Source organism: Simochromis diagramma, unplaced genomic scaffold (assembly GCF_900408965.1).
Source record: "Simochromis diagramma unplaced genomic scaffold, fSimDia1.1 OVJJ01000235.1, whole genome shotgun sequence".
In the NCBI taxonomy this organism is placed as follows: Eukaryota; Metazoa; Chordata; class Actinopteri; order Cichliformes; family Cichlidae; genus Simochromis; species Simochromis diagramma.
The window spans coordinates 389,650-406,811 of record NW_024386861.1 but is presented as its reverse complement, the minus strand read 5'-3'; the positions used below and the strand labels follow the sequence as shown (position 1 = coordinate 406,811).

General features: G+C 46.5%; 1 protein-coding gene across 1 annotated transcript in view; it reads left to right on the top strand.

Moving 5' to 3' along the window:
- LOC120733237 (histone deacetylase 4-like) overlaps window positions 1-17,162 on the top strand; it is an 83,551-nt gene that overhangs the window by 23,115 nt on the left and 43,274 nt on the right. Inside the window, 2 exon segments of the mRNA XM_040031301.1 lie at window positions 2,685-2,753; window positions 11,942-12,258. Coding sequence (XP_039887235.1) covers window positions 2,685-2,753; window positions 11,942-12,258 — 386 coding nt within the window.

The following is a 17,162-nucleotide window of genomic DNA, read 5'->3' as shown; positions in this document are numbered from 1 at the left end:
CTGATTTTTCTGTTAAATGTAAGATGTGTGACCGCCTTGTTTTTCCGAGTCTTCCAGCTTGAAACGAAAGGTCAGATGGTTGTTTTCTGACCGTCCGCAGGACGCAAACTTGGCCGGGGCTCACGCAGGGGTCACTCATTCTCTTTTTATCGGGGTCCCTGACGTCAGCCGGTGCCCTTGGGAAGCGAATCTGCGACCCAGAGGAAAAAGCCTCTTCAAGGAGAGGCGTGTTTGATTAATCGTATTGTTCCTGTCGGGTTCACCTTGCTCGCTGGAGTCACCCTGGACAGAGCAGCCAGAACGGAAGTGCGCTGAATGTAATGAGGGCCGGAGCATCCTTCCTCTCTTTCTCAGTCACTGTCTCGCTTTGTAAATGCCACAGCGGCGCAGACAAACGTCTCATTCTCTTTTCTCCCGCATAACAAAGGCCTCTGTCAACATACAGTATGCTCTCGTTGCCAGGACCGGGTCAAGTTTGCCTCTTGTCTCTCCTGGGAGATGCGGCGGACGGAGCCCCTTCACCATTTTGCTAAGCTCGTTAGTCCTGCACCCCCCCCCCCCTCCCCACCCATTTATATTCCCTATGACAACATATTTTTGATGCAGCTACGCTAACTTGAGTCGACTAACTCTCTGCCTGAGGGTAGAAGAAGCTATTTATGGCTCCCTGTCTCCCGATTCTTACCCAGTGGAACTGAAGGATGGAGAGGAATGGAGAAAGGGAGATATGAAGGAGCTACATTGAGGTGTTGGGGGGGGGGCTCTGCTGTGTAACTAGGCTACATTTAAGATTGATGGATCCTGTCGCCAAGGTATAGGGCACTACTTTGGCGGGTTATCGCTTCATTACGTTGCTCCGACTGCTGTGTGTCCCACTCTCCCTCTTCAGTGCCCCAGCACACACCTATGCTCCCTCCTCCCCACGTGAGTGTCGGGTATCAACCCTGCGGTTTGGGGCTGAAAGCTTATACGCTTTGTCTGACTAACCACAGACAACGACACGCGCACCCCTCCACCAATTCCCCACACTTAAAAGTCGGAGATGTAAAGCTCCCACCAGCAATTTGTGCAAAAGCAGGGCGTAGAATTACTCCAAGCCACAGGTGTCATCCACAGGCAGATGCACCTCATTTCCATTGCAAAATGCAGCAGCGTGTTTCATTTGAATAGGAACGTCAGGGGATATCGGCTCTCACCGATGCGGACGGGTTTGTTTTTGGAGAGGCTTTGACCACCTTGTAATATTTCCTCGCTCTTTACATAAAGTCTGCAGGAGTTTGAATTTGAATGTCACCTGTGTGTGTAGATCTGTTTCAACAGGGCCAAATGTGACACTCAAGCCCACGCCCAAGCCCTCACTTGTTGGGGGGGACAGGGTGGTTGAAGGTGGAGGGTTCGGGGGTACTGGTGCATCAATTCGCGCAAGGTGGCGCGAGACGAATGCACGTACATAATCAGCGCAAAACGCATCCCTGCAGCTTCAAGGCTAATTAAGAGCGTGCGTCTGTGTGTATGTGCCCGTCTGGTCCAGAGAGAATTCCAGAAATAGATCACGCACAGCGAGACGCTCGCCCGTTTCCCTCGCCTTTTTTTCCTTTTTGATGCCTCCGGAGGGATTTTACATGGATTTTCATCTCGCGTCCAAAAGGAATAATTGCATATTTGTGCCCCTCAGATGTTTTTGAGCCTTGTGCTCAGGATTTTTAGATGTAAATGTATTTATATACAGATGGCTCAGGTGCTCGTGTTTACTATGAATACACACACATATAGAGGATGGATGCAGCAGCTGTAGTCGCAGGTTTGTGTGCGGTTGCAATGCATGCACTATTTCAATGTCAGTGTTTTTTTTTTCTCGTTTCGCCGTTTCGTTGCTTTTTCCTCCATCTTTCCATCGCCTCATCATCCCTGCTTCCCTCTACCTCTCTCCCCTCTTACCCCCTCCATCCCCTGATGCATCCTCCTCCTCCACCACTACCCTTCTCCGTGGCTCTGCTTTTTATAGCCATGTCTTCCCAGGGCTCGGCAGCTACAAAAGCCTTTTCATGTTGCCACTATAATTACAGCCTACACACACACAGACACACACACACACAGACACACACATGCACATTAGAGGAGTGTCTTTGTGTCTGTATGCATGTGCGTTGTGTGTGTGTGTGCCTGTGTGTGCTCCTGCATGTGCCGTTACACACAAAAGGGTGAGCTATTTTTACCTCTCTCCCTCCCTCCCTCTCCTCCTCTCCATCGCTCCCCCCACCTCCCCGCCACCACCATCCCCCTCATCCCTCTCTGCCGCCGCTGCTTGCTGCCAGCCACATTTGCTATGCTGAGCACAGGCAGCATCAGTCGAGCCCCAACTCCTCTCCTCTCCTCTCGCACGCCGAACTCGCGCGCCCCTCGGCGTCCCCTCAGAGCTTTTCCGAGCACCCCCGCGGTCGCAGAGACCCTCCGCGCATTCACCACTCGCTTTCTCTCTCCGGCCAATGGAACGCGCTCAGGTGTCGGTACCGTTGCCGCTGCACGCGCCGGCCGCAGCGCAGATGACCTGAAGCCCGCTTGTTTGCACTGTGGCTCTGTTTCTTTTTTTTCTTTTAAAAAACTGCCCGATTAGGTTTGTCGCTGGAAGCTTGTCTCAATGTTGCGGACCATATTTGAAGCGGAGTGTTCTCTCTCTCCCACAGAGGGAATCCTGGGAAAGGAGCAGCCACTCGAGGTCCTGAAGACATCGGCGCTCAACCACATCCCAACAGGTTGGACACTCTGGATGTTTGTTTGGGTGCACGTGTATGTGTGTGTGAGCTTCTATAAACCAGAGTGTGTGTGTGTGTGTGTGTGAACAGACGTGATTTCACTATTAACCACATCCTGTGTGACTTTGCATGCGTGTTTGTTTCTCCTGGGATGTCATAAATTGTCGTGCCGTTTGTGAAGTGCCATCACGTCAGAGATGTCTCTGCACTTTGTCCGACTGAAGGTTGACGGCGTTTGACGGGACGACGCCGTACTTCTGTGTTTTATTTACGCTGGTGTGTCAGCGTGCCGTTTGTTTTTCCTTTTTCTTGTTTTTTTTTGCTGAATGACAATCCAGCAGTGTGTTTGCGAGCTCACGTGAAACTACACCAAAACAAACTATTCCACACAGTTTCATCTCCCCCAAACAAATCACACCACTTCCTGTGAACCCCGCCACCCCGAGTATGCTCAAATCGCCAAGTGTTTATTAGCAGCATACAAGCGTGGAGAGTTCATAGCAGCGAGAGGACAGAGGAGAGATGGAGCAGCGCAGAGGGAGGCCAGAGTACAGAAGTGAAAGGGGCACAGATGGAGAGATGAGGTAATCTGAAGGAGAAATGAGTCTGAGGTAATATATGCATAATGCATTATCTAATTCAGTAATGAGGGCGCTTCTAATGCTTCTAACGCAGAACAATTTGGATTGTCGTGGTTGAAAAATAGTTACAAAAGAAAACAAAAATGGCAAAAGGCTGATTCATAAATTTCCTCCCGTGCTGCTCTTTCCACGGCTCTCCCAGAGCAGCGATGAAGAAGTGCTGTAAGCTCGAACAGCCTGTTGCTTCAGGGGAGCAAACAGCAAAGTTTCATCTTTGGTTCGACCCTAAGCGTCTTGGTCTTTCACGGGCTTCACGCGCTCTCTCTGTTGGGGTTGTTTTCTGCGCGCCTTCCGGCTGCGCTGATAAAATATTGAAATCTGCCGGAGTGACTTCATCAGATATTCTCCAAATCTGTTGTCTTGGATACAGAGCGGCTCGGGGCCCTCCGCTTTGGTGTGACCCCGGACCGTTCGGTTCTTTCTCCTGAGAAGCGAGAGCTGCGGGAAATCTTAGCATCTACATCGCTGCATCATTAAAGCCCTGGCCGCTTTTGTCATGTGATCCTAATGTAACCAGATGCTGGTGGTTGCATCTTAGCACACAGTGCAAAGCTCTGGTCGGTGCACCTGCACACAGCTGTGCAGGTCCATTTTTTCACCAGCATTGTGTTTGTTTGTTTTTTTTAACCGAATAAATTGCGTTTCCTGCAAATCTGCAGAAGCTCAAAGTAGAGATGTCGTAATTTAGCCGCAGGCTCTGGTGCCAGCTTCTTGTTTGTTAAGATGCTGACATATCTTATGTAATGCTAAACCGACTGCTTGGAGGTTTTGAAGTGCTAGTTAGACATATCAGGCACGTTTGAAAAGTGGAATTGAGAAAAAAAGTGGCACTGCTTTCAGACATTCTCTAGTCCAAGGAATAAATTGAAGAATAAAATAGTCGGCAGATCATTCGATCAAAAAATGACATCGCTGCACGGCGTTAGCTTGGGCAGGCCTCAAAGTCGAGCTCATCCATAGTCACGTCAGACCAGCTGGTGGTGTGCTGTGCTCTGTTTGGTCAATTTCATGTGAGGTTGACTTTTTAAGTATCTTCACGCTGCCCGTAGCTGCTGGGATCTACAAGCTGCTTTGCAACCCACCTCGCCCCTTGTGTTGGACCCCAGCTCCTCCTTTCACGACCTTTTTTTTTTTTTTTTTGCTACTGATTTGTGTTTAATGGTTCTGCTGCTCTCAACCTCTGGGTTTCCATGTCTGCAGATTGAAGAGGAGTTGCTAAAAATAATATTCAAATTTTTTTTATAAAGAAATAAAGTAATGCAAATGGCCGACTTCCTGTTTTACTGCTTTGCGGTCACTTTAAATTGAATGTAGCATTAGAAGTATGAGAACAAATGTTCTCTTGATCTGAAATATGAACAAATCAGCTGATGATATAAAGAGTCATCACTAAACTGTTTGTGCATTACAAGGAACAAGGACAACTGACAAATTTGACAACCCCTCCCCCTCCTCCCCCTCCTCCCCCTGCAGCAGTAGATGTAGTTCAAAGAGCGCTCACCTCTCTCTGATAGTGCACACCTACTCTACTGAACGCATCTTTGCGTTGAAGCCCTCACCATCCTCTATTTGTGCGTCATCCCAGATAGCGAGGTCTGACACGCTTAATTTAAAGCCTGGTCACAAAGGACTTCTGCACGTACCGCACCTCGGCTTCACACGTCGCCCCGCTCTAGATCTCACATGTTGTGTCTCTGCCGTCTCCTTCCTGTTAGCCCGCGGTGCCGCAGACCGCTCTGTGATGTCATTGAGACGGCGACAAGTCGGGGCTTGCATTCAGAAGAGCAGGACTTGCTGCACCTCGACACGTTCCCCAACGCCACGCCTTACCTGTTCCCTTTCCCTACTTTGCCCGAGGTCTGTTTGTGTTTTTTCACTTTTTTCTTTTTTTGGAGGTCGCCGGGCCGTTTCAGAGCCAGTCTTGCTCTGATAGCTCTCACTGAGAGAAAAACGAAAAGAGATGTTCACGCAGCCCGCTCTCAGAGGCCGATAAAGCGACCGCAGCTATTTTCCATCATCAACAGATGTGCTACTTGTTGCCTCTCGTCGCACCCTGCTGCTAAACTCACTGTGAAACCTGTTCTTTGTCTCTTTGCACGGCGCCAGAAAATAAAAAAGAGAGCGACCTCAGTCACATTTTGCTTCTCTAAACAGCTCCGCTCGGCTCTCAGTATGACATCTATTAAGCCTAATGAGTGTGGAGCTCAGCGAGTCAGACCGTGGGATATACGCTGTGCTATCCGAGTCTCAAATCAGAGACGCCAGCCCTCTGCATTGTCTGGTATAAATAGATCCGCAATTGGAGCCAGAAGAGTTGTGGAGTGCGCCCGAGGGGTTGTAAACAGATTGTGATTTGTTGCGGAGAGATGGAGGGAAGAAAGGTGGAGAGGAGGGAGGGAGGGAGCTGCCGAGCGGGTAAGGACGCAAAATAGGGCTGCAGGATAGGGGACACAGGGATGGAGGGTAGAGGAACAGCTGACAGGGAAGGTGGCAAAGGGGGACAAAGTTGTTAGATGATAGAGGGAAAAATGTTTAGGTTATGTGCTGTCAGAGAGGTTGTCGTTGATGCTCAGAGATCTTCTGTGTAAACTTCAAGGAAGAAAAAGGGAACAGAGATTTGAGGCTTCAGCCGTCTTTGTCTTTCCTCTCTGAAGCCTGAGCTGATCCAAGAGGAAACAAACTGGAACTGAGCTGGAGTCCTCGCTCCTGTCAAGTCTGATTCAGGTACAGCTGCGCAAGAAGCCTGGAAGTCCCTGCGGTCGCGCAGAGACGGCACGTTTGTTAGTGTTTTGGTTTTGGTGGAAGTGCCCTCATATTATCTTCTATCTGGCCAACATCAGTAAACTGAGGTACGTGTTTGACGTCAGTGCTTGTACACGGAGACGTGCCGATACGAGAGTTTTTCTTTTTCTTTTTTTAAGAAGCAGGTCGGTCTCAAAGGATTTTCACTGACTGAATGTTTTTGCTTTGTTTTTGTTTTTTTTGAAGTATGCCCCTCCTGTGCTCGCGCTTAGTTAAGATCACGTCACGTGTGTTTGACATGTAAAGGCGAGGCTGCCTTGATGTTCATTCAAGCGAAATAAGATTGTGAATAAACATCTACTGTATGCAGTCTATTGACCTTGACCAATGTAAGTCATTCACATAATAAAGCATCCACAGTAAAGACAGCGTGAGCGAGCAGACTCAGCAGAAGAGAAATCTTTGTTTATGCCCAGTGGTGGTGTGAAGATTCTCCAAATGCACAGTTTGTGTCATACATTCATGTTTTTCCATGAAAAGGAGCTTAAAAAAGAACGTAATGTGTTTCCACTTCACACTTTACCTGAAAAACCTTTAAACAGTAACCTTGAGAGCTGTGTTGATTTATTGAATTGATTTGGATATTCACACAAACACAAACATAAGCATTTGTCATTTTTACCTCCAAAAAGTGGTCGCTTGCTCACTTGGCCTGTGTGAGACCTGCAGTACGGATCATCTGGCAAGTTGCTGGGAAAGTTTGTATTTCCTGATCAGTTACAAAAAGTTGCTGATTAATGCTGTAAAATGACTACTAGAGCCCCAGTGCCGCAGGCTTAGAAACTAGTAGTTTACCACCTGGTAACCACCGATTTCTATGGAAAACTGTATATTCAGTGACTGGTTGGCAACTGGTTGCTGGAGGTTGCTGGCAGTCACTAGAGTGAGGTCAGTCACTGTGCTTTGCATGCAAGGCACACACTTGTCTGGAAACTACCGGTGACGAGGGTAATCTGTTAGCGCCTAAAACAAAAAAGAACAGTTTCACTGTAGCATCCTGTCATAGATTACTCCGTTTTCCCTCATGAGGTCTTCGGCTGGTGTCAGCATTTGATTTCACAGCAACTTCCAGAAATCTCCAGCAACCAACTCTGGGCCTGTGTGATTGGGGCCCAACGTGTCAGTAGTTTCCCTCCCAGATAGCCTGTTTACATTTACGCACTGAGCTGCTGCACTTAACTTTTACCAAGTTTGTGCGTCCCGTAGACACTTTTGTTATAACGCAATGAAACCTCTGCAGCCAGAGCAGCAGGATGACATGTGTGAAAATATTATTGTATCATTTAAACGTTTAACCTACCTCTAAAAATACTTTAAATACTTTTTACAAGCATATATTTTATAGTTTACGGTCATTAAATGTCATAAGATGGACTTTTTCTTGTTGACTTTGTCAACCTGTTTGGTCACAAAATGCCTAATAAAAAGTAGCTGTTACTGTTCAGAGTTCAGCTAAACGTTCAGGCTGTAAATGTAAAACTCGCCTGTAGGACAGGAAGCTGTAAATACCAAATTCACATCTCTTCTATTGACAGTTATTTTTAGTTTAGTCGAACAGTTTGCATGAAGGACAAACACTGTGCTCGCTGAGAGCCAGGTAGTCATCAGAGCGATGTTGCAGTAGAGAGCTCACGTGCACCTCCAGCTGTTCTTCTGAACAGAATTTCAAAATAAAATGAAGATGCTGGGATTTTTTTTTAAAAAAAGCCACTTTAGATTCATCTGAGTTGGTCGAGATATAATTGATTGAAGTGTTTAACATTAATCCCAAATTTAACTACGATCCTGCAGCATTAATACGTCTGGGATCCTCACTCTGTTCACCTGAAACCATTTTGCGGTTTTATTTGTTTGGGAAATGTAGGCAAATTCCAGGCTGGGAATACGAGCTCGCAGCATTAAAACCGCAAAGGGGGGGGGGGGGGGATAGTTATTACAAGTAAAAGGGGGCGGATGAGGAAAAAAAGGCATGCGAGCCGGTTCAGATGGGACGGCCCGCCGAGTGAGCGCGAGAGGGGGGAAGAGACATCAGTGTCTACAAGCAAGCATGGAGGGTTTTCCTTGGCCTTAGAAGTAAAGAGAGCAGAGAGGGTATGGGAGGAGAGAGAGTGTGTGTGACGCTGGTTCCTGGAAAAGCAGAGGGCTGCAGAATAAACAGGCTGCATGCCTGAGACTGCCCTGTGATGTCACCACTGGGCAAACGAGGGACGAGGGGAGGAGAGAGAGAGAGAGAGAGAGACGCCCATCAGGTTAAAACAGGAGGCGGGGGGGCGAATGCCGAGCCAAAAGTGACAGAGGCTGAGCTGGAAAAGACAAGTCAGATGTGCAGGACGTACCGTCCTTCCTTGTAACGGCCCTAAAGGAAGAAGAAGGAAGAGGAGGAGGAGGAAAAACAAGGAGGAGAGGACGAAGAGGAGGAGGAGGAGAGCACTGATGGGTGCGTTTAACGGCCGCTCTGATTCACACCTTTCTCTCGTCTTTTCTGCATCATCTTCTCCTTTTGTGCGGCTCGCAATTAGCGCCGGTGCCTGAGATGTGAGGTGTGTTTGTGCGTGACCATCAGCGAGAGAGTGTGTGAGGCTTGTGTGTGTTTTCTTGTGGCAGAAGAACACAATGTTCGGGGAGAGAGTGTGTTTATGAGTTATGGATTTGCATTAGGAGCCGCGGCACTTTGATAAGTGTAGTTTTCAGCCGTAAACACATCTGCGGTGTGCTTTCCCCACTCCTCTCTTAGCACTTGCTTTAGCTAATATTAGATGAGAAAAAAAATGAATGAAAAACGAAGAAATAGGCCTTATTCCAACCAGGACGTCAGATTGCAGGCCTGAAAGCGCAGCACGGAGTGCTTTTTAACCTTCAGCTAGCAGAGGACTGTGAAGTAGCTCGTTCAGACGCGGGAAAAATGATGACTGAAGAGCAAGAAAAGCAACTTTTCAAAGCAGAAGAGGCCAACGCTCTCAGTCTGTGGCAGCCTGCTGAAAGAATTATGCTGATAAGCTTTTGATAACTTTAGTTCTGTACAGGTTAAACTCGCGCCTCAGTTCTTCAAAGGGTGTGATAAGATCGTGAATCTTTTCAGGACCTTTGGAGGTCCAGAGTTTAAATACAGCATGTGCATTTAACTGCTCGGTCCTATACTGTTGGACTGTTGTGTGGAGCAGTTTCTCTTTTAAATAGTTGTGAGTGATTTTTACAGCTCCTGCAATGTGTCACATAGAAGTTTGATGTTATTCATTACATGAACAGGTAGAGACATTCATCTATCCATCAGCTGCTTTAAGGCCTTTAGACACGTAACATTTGATCATTTTGCGTGTAAAACAGTTTTTTTGGACTCACTAATGCAGAGGTTCACAACCACGAATTTGATACGTTTAGTTTTTCAGATTTTTCTGATCCAAATGAGCAGATTCGACCAATAAGACCACTGCATTTGGCAACAAGCGTGTTTGTAGCTCAAAAGTGCTGAAAATAAAATCATATGGAAAAAGTCAAATAATACTATTTTGCCTCAGGCACACAGCTAGACACTCGTCAGATGTGCTCACTGTGCCCGACCTGACGCCCTTTATGATACAGCTTCAACCGCTGGGTCAGGTTCTCTCTGCTTCTGCTTTTGGATGAACGCAGAATCGCTGGTTCCTCGTTTTTATGTTAAGAAACATCAGGAGGGAACACGCCTGTATTTCGTGTAGTTTGTAAATCTCATGGAAATCTTCCATCAAGCCTTCACAATTACGGCTGACAGCGGTATGGGAGTTTCACTACAACCTCAGCAGCCGGTTCCTTCTTTAAAAAGCAAAACCCAAAGTTTTCCATGCGTTTCATTTATCTTTAGATCGGACTGCTTCTCCGTCTTTGCTCTGCACAGCGATTCACGGCTGTGGGAGTTCGTCTGTCTTAAACGAGCTCACCTCGCTCCTTCCCTCCTCGCCTGCTGGTCGGTTTCCAGATTGTAACCATCGTCGCTTCTAAAATGAGCAAAGGGCCAGAGAGGAGCCAAAACTCAGGGCGTTGCTCCATTTTTAATTAAATATTGGGTACCTTGTTAAGCAGATTCACAAATGGAAAAGGAAATGAAAGAACAAAAAATCCAACCATGTAGGTTCTTTTCTTGGAAGGAAAGCAATAGCCGGCTGAAAGAAGGGATCTCATGACTGGGAAATGTCAAACCTCACGTCCTGCAGGGTTGAAACAAATCAACCAGCGCGGACTACTGACTCATACGTTGTGTTGTTGTTTTTTAAAATCCCCCACATGACGACAAGTCCTTAAGGAGCCGCTGGGTGTTGCTGCCCTGTTCTCCTATGGCATGGATGGCAGCAACCATGTGGATGTGTTTCACCCCGGCACACGGAAAACACCGGCAAGAAGGCGGCAAGCCGAGTCGTTTGAGATGTGCGGTTACACTGAGGACGTTCAGAAGTTTTTTCTGTGGTCTGTCTGCAATCCATTGCAAGGATCTTCCATAAGAGGCTTTTTACACGTCTCTGTGATGCAGCGAGAGTGCGTCTGTGCTGGAGCCTGGAACAAACTGGAAATGTTTCAGAGATTTGTCTGAGGAAAACAAAGATGTCATCAGTTTGTGGCTGTTTGAAAGGTCGAGCACGAATACGATATCCTCAAAAAAAAAAAGAGTGTAAATGTGCCGCTGTGTGTTTTCTATAAGCAGACCTGGCTCTGAACCCTCCTATTAAGTGTGCCGCTGATGGCGTGTTTGCCTCTTTATTAACACAAAGTATCTCTGGCTCTCGCTGCGCTCTCTGCAAACATGTAGGTAAATAATCAGCCAATCGACTCCTATTTATTCAGATTAAATGGGGAGGAAGCTGCCTGATTGGAGGGCTTCCTGGGCAGTGATTTGTGCGCAGCCGGGCTCCAGGTCAATGCGATCTTTGTGGGAAGACGCCGGGCTTCTGCAATTACACACGAAACCGGATTGTTTGGCTTTTTTTGTATATACAAAAGAGACGAGGGGACAAAAGGGCGCTATTTTTATGAAAGCTTTATTTAACACTTTCTCTCAGGGATCAGAGGTCAGGGATGACTGTTGGAAAACATTCCTGGAAGTGGTATAAGCAGGAAAAAGCAACATATATGTGGCGATTAAGGTGATTTATAATCAGGGGAAATCCTTCGACCTTACATTGCATGTTCACTTGAGGCCGGATTTTGAAATGAAGGCGAGCAGATACGCAGGTATGCTTCCGTCCTAAAACTGCACAGCTGCTGGGGAGCATGAAACCGCAGAGCTTCGAGTGACTTTTCAGGTGCTTTTCAGGCAGGTAGAAACACAGAACAACAGTTAGCAGGGCTTTGATTTAATCCCATTCATCCACGCAACCTTGCAGCTTTAAGTGCTCGAGAACAGGATCAATGTGACACATGTGAACATGTTACAGAGAGCCGTTGGGATCCACTCTCCTTTTTCCTATTTTCTGCTGCTGGGTGTCAATAGACTTTTATTAATTGCTTTCACGTGATAGTGGGCCCAATCTGTACGTTTCTAAGCTTTACTTTGCTGCTTGTGATGCTGCTAAAAATACACGAGGAGCTGATGCTCGCTGAGTGTCTGGAGAGGCTTTCGGTTAGAAAATACGTCCTTGAATGTTTTAATAATCTGTGGTGAGATGATGGTGATGATAATGTTGGCAGCTTGCTTTGCTGTGAGGTGTCACCACCTGTCAGGAGCAAACTAAAAAAGCAGATGTCTTTCTTCTTCTCTCCCGTCATCTTCCCTTGCAGTCGACATCAACTCTGCGCTGCCCCTTCGTCTCCCGCCGGCCGCCATCCCCATGGATCTGCGCGTGGACCATCACCAGCAGCAGCAGCAGGTGTCCTCGCTCTCCCCGCCCGCCCAGCAGTCGCCCGGCCAGCCCGGCGGCGGCGGCGGTGGCGGCAGCGTGGTGGCGGCCTCGGTGCACGAGCAGCAGCTGCAGGCTGAGCTGCTGGCCCTGAAACAGAAGCAGCAGATCCAGCGGCAGATCCTCATCGCAGAGTTCCAGAGGCAGCACGAGCAGCTGTCCCGCCAGCATGAGGCCCAGCTGCAGGAGCACATTCAGGTACGGCCGCGTGTTTGTCAATGAATGAAGTTCAAGTGCTGGAAAAAAAGGAGGCATTCAAAACAAATCTGAAAAATTTGGCCCACGTTTTCCAGAAATGGCACTAGCAGTCCTTAAAGCTGCAGTTTCACAGCAGCCAAAAGAAGAGCAGTTAAAGCTGTGACGGCCCGGCAGGATTATTTGGACGTGATTGCACAGTGATTCCACCAATCACAGCTAGTTCACCTGTGAGTCCGTCTGTGAACAAAGGAAGGGCTGCTAACAATGCTGGAAGAAAATGTTTTTCTAGACTTGACAAGGAACACGCTAAAATCCAGTAGGAGGCTTTCTGTGCCGCCTGTTCAGAACATGTCCAACCCTGTTCTGATCCGGTTCGGAAATGATTGAAATCCACCCTCAGTAGTAGGCACGCTCCATGATTCAGGAGCTTGTAGACAAACCTTTTTTTTCTGCATGACTTTATCAGTCTGGGGGAATTTTTTCACAGTCTTAGTCTGTTTTAGTCTGCTTCCATTTACTGTGGGTTGCAGCCACTCGTTTATGCACAGCTCTTAATGTCTGACCGCAGTATTTCAGTCGGTTTGAGGTCTGGACTTCGACTTTTTCATTCTTTATTTTGCAGATTTGTTGTTCAGTTCAGTTCAACTTTATTTATACAGGGCCGAATCACAACAAGAGTCGCAAAAGCGCTTTAGATAGGCACAACTTTCTAGAAGCAAATAATACACACAGCCTATTTGTGTTGCATCACCTTTATCAAGTACTCCCACTCGAACTAGTTCACTTCAGTTTTATTTATATAGCACCAAATCACATGAGTCGCCTCGAGGCACTTTGTAAAGTAATGTAAAGTAAAGACAGAGAAACCCCAACAATCAGACCCTCCCCTATGAGCAACCACTTGGAGACGGTGGGGAGGAAAAGCTCCCTTTTAACAGGAAGAAACCTCAGGCAGAATCAGACTAGTTGGGGTTGAGAGGAGGAAGACAGGATAACAGACATGCTGTGGAAAAGAGCCAGAGATTAATCATAACTGATGACCAAATACAGAGAGGAGTATAAGCACAGAAACACTCAGTGCATCATGGGAAGCGTCCAGCAGCTTAGATCAATTGTAGGATAACTAAGGGAGGATTCAGGGTCACCTGATCCAGCCCTAACTATATGATTTATCATATCTGCCTCCTGAATCCAAACTGGGAGCTGGTTCCACAGATGGACCTGAAAGCTGCAGGCTCTGCCTCCCATTCTACTTTTAAATATTCAACACTTGGCTTTAAAAGCAGCAGAGTATTGAAAACAGACAACAGCCTCTTCTGGTCCACAGCTCAACAGATCAGCATCAGACCTGGTCGCGGTCTTTCCGGAGGACTGCACACAAGCACATTTACGTAGGTTGCAGACTCAGAAGGCTCAGTTTAGATTAATACCTACCCACTTTACCGTAAATTCACCGTAACATGGCTATTGGGTAACTGCTAATAGCTAAACGGCTAACATTAATGTGTTGACGTTTATTATAACTTTCAAATACGTCAGCGTGGTTGAAACAGGAGCTTTACTGGCCTGTTGAAATTCCTCAGAGTGATGTTCAGTGTTTTGAGGTATCGACACTGCTGCAAATGGATAATCCTCAAAGAAATTTGAGTTTTTTGTATCGATTGGTTACTAATTTTAAATTTGTCAGACTTCTGGTAAGCATCTGCTCTCTCCACGATCATTGTAAATGCAGCTAATAAGCACTGAAGAGTGAAGTAATTAAAACTGTTAATATTTTTTTGTTGTTTTAAATACGCAGGTTGTAATATTGTTGTTGTCAGCGAGGAACAAACGCTGTGTTGGACACTGATTTCACTTTAATTCTTCCATCAGTGTAAAAGCAGAGCAGCGGGCCTGTTACTCAAACCTATTTAAAACTCTCCTAAACAAAGCAAAGACAGACTTTGATGTAGTCTGCCGCGGGATTCTTCATTAGCAGACTAAACTCAGCCTGTGAGAGCTTTAAATGCTGCGAGTGAAGAGGGAGCAGAGAACAAGGAGGCAGTCTGCCTTCATTTATTTTAACTCCAGAGATGGAGAAGAGCAATATGAGCATGTGGTTGAAGTCGGAAAATGTGCGAAAGACTTTTTTTTCCCTGGTGTTACATAAGTTATGCACAAGCCCTGTTGTAGCCTTACTTTAAATATCCAGAAATATACGGTGTGCTCAGGGCGAAGTGAAAAAGTGAAAAGTTCGGTTTGGTGTGAACGGCCCGGGCCGGACGCTTGGGGAACATAAACAGAGCTGCACAGGAGTGTGCGCTGGAGCTTGGATCACATGTCACAGTGACCTGGAAATACAAAGTGAATCTAGATCATCACGCCCACACGCCGAAGCTTTAATACATCAGCCCCCCACCCCCACCCCCGAGAGCGCCGGAGCGCTCCCGAGAGGCAGAAATGTCACATAAAGATATTCCAGTATTTGCTCTTTTTTAGAAGGATACTGCTGTAATATGAATTGTAATACACGCAGATACAGCTGAACTACTTATTATTTCAGGACTTAGAATAAATTGTCTGAAAATGGATTGTGGGGGCAGAAGATCAGATGGCGACGTGCAGGATTACATTAGTTTGAATGTCACATGCAGTCTTTGCTCTCTTGATCTCTTGGTGCTCAGCTTCCCTCTTTACGAACCTTTTTATTTATTCTTTCCTTTTCTCGTTTCTTTCGAGCTTGTCTTGCCTTTGTCTTTTTGTGCTTCCTTCTTCCTTACTGGTTCTGCTTTTTTCCCCTTGCTCTTCCCGTCTCTAATTTTCTCTTTTCTTCTTCCTTCTCTCACTTCTTCCTTCTGTCTTCACATTTAAACTTTTCCCTCATTTGTTTGTGTGTCATCCGCTCCTCCTACTTTCTTCTGTCTCTTACTTTTGGTTTACATTTTTCTTCATTTAATTTTTTTTGTTTTTGTATTTCACTGTTTTTTTTCTCCTCCTCTAATTTCACTCTCATCTATTGTATCTTTTTCCTTTCTAGACGTTTAAAATGATCCATTCAGTCTTGTGATCATGGTCCTGTTGCACGACCCCGTTTGGGTCCAACTTTATCTGTTGGACAGACGACCTCACTTTGACTCTACTGTGGTATAGAGTGGATTTCATCATTGTATCAATGACTACAAGGTGCCGAGGCCAAATCGTGGCCCTTCACCACCATGCTTGACAGCTGGTATGATGTATTTGGTTGTTGTGCGTCATGGTCAAACTTTGGTCTCATCCAAAGGACGTTGTTTCAGAAGTCTTGTGTTTTGTTCAGATGCAGCTTTGCAAACAGAAATTGTTCTTGTCCTGTTATTTTAAAGAAAAGAGATTTGCCCCTTGTTACCCGCCAACCTGTTCAGTCTTTTTCCAGCTGCACTGTCATGAACTTTAACATTTACCATTTTAACTGAAGCCTGCAGAGTCTGAGATGTAGCTCTTGGGTTTTTTGCAGCGTCTCCGAGCATTGCACGCACTGACCTTGAGGTGAATTTGGGGTGAATTGTCCACTCCTGGGAAGACTGGCAACTGTCTTGAATGTTTTGTACTTGTGAATAATCTTTCCCAGTGCAGAATAATGGACTTCAGATTGTTTGGAAATGACCTTACAATGCTTCCCAGACTGATGGGCAGCACGAGTTGCCTTTGTTTTTTCCTCCTTGGCATCGTGTTAACACACAACTGAATGCTCCAGACCAGCAACCTTACAAAACTTCTGCTTTTACAGAGGTGCTCAGAATTACTGGTGATCGGCTAATCAAGTGCATATGATTAGCAGGACTTAGAAAGCTGGAAGGGTGCACCTCTGCATTTTGTTAAATAATCTGTTGTAGGTTGTATTTACCTCATGTTAAGAGCTGCTAAGGACCAGATTACATTTTTACTACGTTCTGATATGTAAAACCTTCAGACTATAGGGAATTATGATGCATTTATTGTAAATTCCGTACACAGGGCTGCACATAAGTGGTCCGCAGGTGCGCATTCGCTGTCAAAATAAAAGACGCGCGTCAGATAAGAAGTTGGAACGCGCGTTTGCTGGAACGCGTACATAAGATGTTCTGGAGGAGCGGGAATACGCACTTCCTTTGCGGTGGAGGAACACCAAAGTTTTCCGTCCTGTTTTGTCATTTTTGTGATGCCGAGGGATGAGCGAGGATATCTGAAGGTGCGTTTGAGTTGTGGCGGCGCGCAGATGGAGGAGAGTGACGCACAGACTGAGCAGTGAGGCCTGTCCTCCATCAGCTCCTGTGTGCACGCACGCACAGGAATCTACAGCCATTAAAACCTAAACATCCTCTTAAATGTCAGCAAGCACTCGAACACATGCCCACAGTAGCACATACTCGAGTACCCGTAGCAGCAGGCGTACATACGCTGATTCACATGCTAACAACGGGGAACTCTCAGAAATTGAGACAGTCGGAAACTCTTCAGAGTATTTAGTCAAAAAGTGGCAACATTTTCTATAATAATAATAATAATAATAATAATAATGGATTGCATTTATATAGCGCTTTTCGGGGCCCTCAAAGCGCTGTGTACATCTCTGGCCTAGTGAGCCACAGGGGTTTGGGCTGTGTGAATGTGGGTGGCGAGGTTACTTTGAGCCTTGCCACCCACTCAATCCCTTATCCCCCAACCTCGATTGAAAGACCAAAAAAAGGAAAAAGGATTCAGGCGTCGGGCTGGAAGCCAGCCAGACAGCCGATGAGCTTTTCTCACGGGCCCCACCTCACCTTCCTCTCACCTTCAGCCGCTAATTTATTCACAGCCCGGTCTCGAGCATTTGATTTACCCTGGCGGTAAACACGAGCGCATGTCCCGGCTACTGAGCGTTTATTTACACTTCTTAAAAAAATAAAAAGACGCCATCACGACCTGAT